The 6,571-nt window shown below is 34.0% G+C and overlaps 1 protein-coding gene across 1 annotated transcript; it reads right to left on the bottom strand.

Moving 5' to 3' along the window:
* On the bottom strand, positions 1 to 3,364 carry LOC131173965 (nuclear pore complex protein NUP160-like). Its single transcript, XM_058136900.1, has 4 exons — positions 3,227 to 3,364; positions 1,742 to 1,882; positions 1,077 to 1,250; positions 1 to 583 (listed from the first exon to the last, which is right to left on the bottom strand). Exons 1-4 carry the CDS (start codon positions 3,347 to 3,349, stop codon positions 539 to 541), a joined length of 483 nt encoding a protein of 160 aa, XP_057992883.1. The 5' UTR covers positions 3,350 to 3,364; the 3' UTR covers positions 1 to 538.
* Between the last annotated feature and the right edge of the window lie 3,207 nt (positions 3,365 to 6,571).

The raw sequence follows: 6,571 nt of genomic DNA on the forward strand, positions 1-6,571 counted from the left end.
TAATTCAAATTAATAACTACATAGATTCAGTAAAGCATACAAAAACATAGATTTCACAATGTAACATACAAGTGGAGGGGATAAGAGATAACCTAGGGTTCAACACTTTGAGACATCAGGTACACTGCTTGAATGGTCTATACTCCGTACACTTATCCCTGCCAACTCTCCCTCTATTATACTCGAGCCAGTAGCAAGCAAAAATGTTTCTGCTTGTCAATTTCAGGCCCGCACAATTGGCAGACGTTTGCCACAACATTACAGAACATAGGCAAAAATATTTCTTCTTTCCTTTGATCAGTGAGTGTCCCTCCATTTTTACTCTTTTTTCAATGATAGGCGCTCAGCTATATGTATATGTATGGATATTTAACTTCGGAATTGCAGCTTTACTCCTGTTAAAATTGCCATGTAACGAAAGCAAACCGATGCTAAGCTATACAGTTAACAAAAGTGAATCATCAGCTGTTAACTATCCAGATTAATCCTTAGTTTCACCATCTTCATTGTTGATTTTGAAGGTTGCCACAACACTTTTTCAACAGGCAGCAGAAGATAATGCATCATCCGAGTCCACCTTTAGCTGAGAAAAACACACGAAAACCATTAATTTTTAAGGTTTCCACAACATTTCTTTACAGGCAGCAGAAAAAAATTGCATCATTGGAGTCCACCTTTAGCTGAGAACAATGCATAGAAGAGGTGGACAGTTCGGTTCAAGAAAATGGTAAGCTGATCAATAATAGGGTAAACTATATTTTAGTCCTTGAGGTTTGCCCGCTCTTACAAACCAAGAAAATATTTTCAAAAATTACCATTCTATATAATTTTTATTGCAATGACAACATTGATATCTCTAGTTTAGCAATTAATATTAGCCAAATATGATATGGATAGTAGTAGATGTTTTAAAAAATATTTACTAATTGCAAACTGAACAATAAAATTTTACAAAAAGCCAATTGTTACATTAATAAAAAAAAAAAAAAAAAAAAAAAAAATTAGTATTACATGCATAATTTAATATGTATTATGGGCAAACCTCAAGGACTTGTTTTAACATAAATATTACTTACAAGCTTCAGATGGTTTAGCAAAGCTCCATGCAATAGTTTTTTAAGCTTATCACATTGATCCACCATGTGGCCCAAATTGATCAATTCATCAAGTTGGCACCAAAGACGCTCTATTGTCGAGTATGGGAACCATGCTGCAAATGGCCTTTTCCGAAGTATCAGCTCCGATGGTCTCTGCAGAAGATTGGTGATGTAAATAGCCAGCAGGGTGGATTAATAGGTGTTTTCAAAGAATTAAGACGTTAGCTGCTTTACATTTTCTAAGAAAGAAAATATTGGCTAGTTTACAGAGGAAATATAGGGTAAAAAGGTGGATAATGCAAAAGCAAGCACAATTGACTGCAATTGCACAGAAAAACCATTATGCAGCCCAGACAGCATTTCCAAAGCTTATGACCAGTATTCATCATTTTTGGGATGAACGATCACCTGCTCTAGAAATCTGCAAGTATCCCATTGTCATCTCAGAATTGAAGTACTAAATAATCTAACACTAAAAAAGTCCAAAAGCTCCCCATCCTGAGTGAGAAGAACAGCCTCAATACCCATGTGATGCATAACAACTCTATAACAAACAAGTTTTCTAAATCTAACAGTGTAACAACCAATATTTCTCTCATTACAAGTTTTAATATGCTCGTGAGATGGAAAAGGCTGCCATTTACCACTGACGCAAACGATTCCAAATACTCGAGCAGCAAATTTGTAGCTTCCGTAAATCGACCATAATCAACATATAGTCTGAACAAAGATGCAGGATTCGATACTTGGCCAGTCATTCCCCATGTTCTATCCCTTCGAAAGTCCTGCCAACCCATGAAAATGCAATTAACACACTTCAGCATGACTTTCTGTTGTGACACAACAATGAACAATGTGCAGTTCAATTGTAACAAGCCATATATTTATCTATGCATATTAGAAAATAACAAAGAAGGGGGATAGAAAGCTCTAGTGAAACCATAAAACTTTAGAAAGGAGGACCAATTAAGTTTTTACATAATGCCCTATTTTTAGAAATCTGGTGGCAAGAGACCATAAAGAAGCTAGGAAAACCAGCCTTATCCCAACATAAACTAATTTTTTCTTTTTTATAAAAGTTTTAGCACTCTTCTCCTTCCAAATCTTCCATGTCAATCTAAAAATAAAAGGAGCAATTTTAAAGTAGTTTGGCATTCTTTCTCCCACCAAAACCTTTCCATATTAAGACATGTCAACTCTCCTTGTATATCAAATGACAACTCCAAACATCCTAAGCCACTTCACGATGAGAGTAGAAGTGAGAATGAAATTCTGTGCTTCAACACAAGAAACTCCATTCAGGAAAAAGTATCTTTTAGGCCGCTTTTTGGCAACAAGTCATTAGGACTATTATTCACCATATGATGAACTACTGATCAAGATCAACAAGGACCTTGAATGACACCTTAACTTAATTCTATTAACTGAAAAAAAAAGTTTCATAATATTCCCCAGGAAGAAAATATATTAATATCATTTAAGAAATTATCAAAATCTTTTCTAAAAACAACTCAGATAAAATCACAAAAGTCAGGCTTAAACAGTGAAAATCCTGTAATCAAGCCTATAAATGCAGAGAAATACAATCATACTGATAGCAAGTTTGACATTGAAATATTTCAGGAACATAGCCCAATGTAAGCTTTTAACCGATTGTATATACAGAGTATACACATTTGGAAAAATATACACTTGGGCCTTCCTTTTACCAAAATGAATAATATGGTTCATGACTTTTCAAATCCCCGAAACTTTAGTCCTTTCATTAATATCTAGCTCTTTAATCCCTCACTTTCAAATGAAACAATATTTTAATCCCCATTATTTCTTTATTTCATCTAAAGCGAGATTAAAAGGTTGTTTATTTAAAGACACAGAACCTAAAAAGAAAAGGAAGATGCTAAAATAGAAAATATACGAAGATGCTATAATAGAAAATATTATTTTAACAGAAGGATTAAATTGGACAGAATTTGAAAAGCTAGATATTCAATTCTATAATTGCAAAATATCAGTTGATATTTTTGTAGTTCCCTCAATATATATAAAATTTATAATGAAACTAAAAGCAGCTTCACGATAGAAAGTTAAAAACATTTAGATATGCCATTTATTACTACAGAAATTACCTTGAACATATGTACTAGCCGTAAAGGTAATTCAGTCTGAGGATCTGTACGAAGAAGTGTTTCAGCAACAGTTACTGGCAATCCAGTATGAAAAGCTTTATATTTTTCCTGCAGTAAAGACATGGTATTCTTTGAGAGAGATTAATTAAGGAGATAAAGGGAGTACACAGCATCAAGTCTTTATCGGGGTTAAACTAAAATGTGAACCAAACAAAAATAGGTGGAAAAAATCCGCAAGATGCCCAAAATCATGAACATGAAAAACATTTGTGATGCCTTACTAGCTGTTTGGAACAATTTGGCACACTGAATGGAACCTACTCCATTTTTATTACTCAACCAAAGTTTCTGTAGAGATGCTATGTGAAGTTATGGGACAATATTTTTGCACCTTTTTTTTCCTTTTGATATTGGCAAATTTTTGCAAATAAATGTACGAGTTCTTCTGATAATTTCCACCCTATGGGCATTTCTTCAATTAATTAGTTATAAATTTTATTAATTGTGGATAATTTTATAGCATTTTATTCAGGGCGTTCAAATGGCTTTCAATATTTTTTGTCATCCAGGGTCAAAGTTGATAAGCACTTTTTTACCCCTATTGAGGAAAGAAATACTGATGACTGTAAAGCAGGAACATAGCCAATTCCTGTACTTGCAACTGGCTGCAAGACTAGATCTGTAGTCATAGAAAGGTCTTCACTTTCACAGCTTTCTTGCCTCCAATGACAGAAATGGAATACCAATGTAGCAACAAAGATTAGAGCAATTCTGCTTGAAATGGCCATTTTAGAAGGTGGTGAGCTTTTCCTTGTATAGCTTACTGAGCTGAATATGGTCTGCATTTAGTAAGCTGTTTATACATAGAGCTTGCCTCATGATAATGAGACGGAAAAAGAGGCGTAAGGGACAAGTTAATTTGCCAAGAATTGGTAGATTATTGCAATTATGTTTTTGGAATTGGGTTAGGCACAATTGAAATAACCTGCACCAGGCCCTGTCTCTTCTCCAAAAGGATTAGTAGCTTTGCTTGGAGATTTTAGTGGCATTACTCCTAAAGGAGAACAGTTTTAGTAATTGGAAGTGATATTTGCATGAGAACCATGAAAAAAGCCTCCTCATCTATAGGAATTCAAGCATTCCATGAAAGTTTTAAAAGGATAGAAAGGAAAGTTGATGAAAATAATGGAAGTGTACATGAATGGAATGTGCGAAATTAATTTTAAATTGTTTGAGAGTTTTTCTTTTTTTTTTTTTTAATAGAAAGTTAATAAATGTAAAATTTTTATATTCAATTTTTTTAATTCCAAATCAAAAGTTTAAAAAAATTCAAAAAATAATAAATATAAAAATGTATTATTATTATTATTATTATTATTATTATTATTATTATTATTATTATTATTTATTTATTTATTTATATTGCTGAAAGATAGTGATTCATTAGATAAGGCGGGACACACAAAGAAGTTTTAGAGTTAGAACAATAAGGCCTAGGGCCAAGATCAATAAGTTAAATCCATCCTACAACATAAAACCATTACAATAGGCCCAACCCATTTAGCAAACCCTAACACATACTATTTAGGTCTATAATGTAACACCCTAAATTTTTAAATAATTATTTTATATATAAAATTATACTATTTTAATGTATTAAATATTATGATAATTAATTTAATTTTTTGGGTTTTCAAAATTGGATTTTCATTTTTCAAGGTAATTAATTTTATCAATTTTTTAAAAATTAATTTAAAAATCAAGTGACAAATTTAAAAATATAGTTAGACTCCATAAATTTTTTTGAGTTTTCTGTAATTTTTTTTCAGAATTTTCGGACCTCATTTTGGGTCCCAAAGTAGAGTAAAAATTAATTTTCAGGTATCTTAAATCGAACTAGACTAAATCAAATTGGTCAAATCAGACCGGTCCCTTTTTTCTTTCCCTTTTCCCCTCCTGCGTGCGTCACCCTCCTCTCCTTCTCTCCCTTTTTACTCTCTCTCCTCCTTTCCTCACCATCGGCCCGTCACCTCCCCTTGCTCCCCACACGCAAATGCTCCCCCGGCCTCCTTCCCCCCCGCTGGTCGTCTCTCCAGCTTGCCAAAAAACCACCCCAAAGTCTTCCCTTCAAGCCATGCGACACTTCATCTTCCCGACCTGATACCGATCGATCCGGCCACCGATCAGACCGGATCCAATCCTCTTTGTATTTAACTCTTCGAGAGCTTTCCATAGACACTTAGAATGTGAATTTTCATCGGACAGTTTGTGCAAATCAAACCCGAAAAGTTTTAGCCCATTTTAACTTTTGGGCTAGATTTCTCACAAACTGTGAATCCTACGGAAATTCCGAGATCACCAGCATGCTCCACTCTACGAGAGCTTAGCAACGACATAAATTTCAAATTTTTCTAACATCAAAATTTTGGTGGATCCCACGAGCTTTACAATGTTTTTTTAGGTCTTTAACGAGTTTATTTAATTAAATAAAAATTATATTCTAACTCTTGATATTGTGGGCTTCGCGTAGGTATTCTCGTTTTGTGAAAATTCTACCGGTGACTGGTATAGCATTTTCAGGGTAGACAAGCGAGCTATTGGACTCACTTTTGAAGTGGGTCAATATTAAAGTACTTCCCACCATTTTCAGATGCCCCGGATCCATTCCTAGTGTCAGAATTGACATAGGTAACTCCAAACTCTAAATTGTCCTATTTACCTTGTAACGCCCCTTACCCGTCTATTGTATAGCCGAGCAAGAAGTGTCACATCGGTGCCGAAGCACCCTATCTTATTTTATCATATCTATTGTAAACTTTTGATGTCATTTAAAACATGTATTCTATGTGTAGAATTTTTTTTTTTTTTTTATATCTTATATCTGTGGAGACCCAGACAGAGCTTCTCCTATTTTATTAGCATCTGGCGAGTTTCCACTAATCACCTGTTAACATGTCCATATTCATTTCACACATTTCCATATCATATTCTCTTGTATCATATCATTTACAATTATTTATGAGATCTAAAAATGAAGTATCATCTATTGCATTCATATAGAAATTCATAGATAATAAATTACAAGTTTTCATTTCAATCTCAAAGTTTAATTACAAGTCCAAAATGAAATACATCATGACTAGACATAATGAACCAAAATACTAGTCTATACATGGGCCCTACCAAAATACAAAAGACCGGTGAGGTGACTCTGGATAGTGGCAAATCTAGTCAGAGCTATGTCGCACTCACTGTGCTACCATCACGCGATCTGGATCGATCTCTAGTACCTACGCGATGGAAAACCAACGCGCTAAGCATAACGCTTAGTAGTGCATAATTTAT

Source organism: Hevea brasiliensis, chromosome 15, assembly GCF_030052815.1.
Source record: "Hevea brasiliensis isolate MT/VB/25A 57/8 chromosome 15, ASM3005281v1, whole genome shotgun sequence".
Classification (NCBI taxonomy): domain Eukaryota; kingdom Viridiplantae; phylum Streptophyta; class Magnoliopsida; order Malpighiales; family Euphorbiaceae; genus Hevea; species Hevea brasiliensis.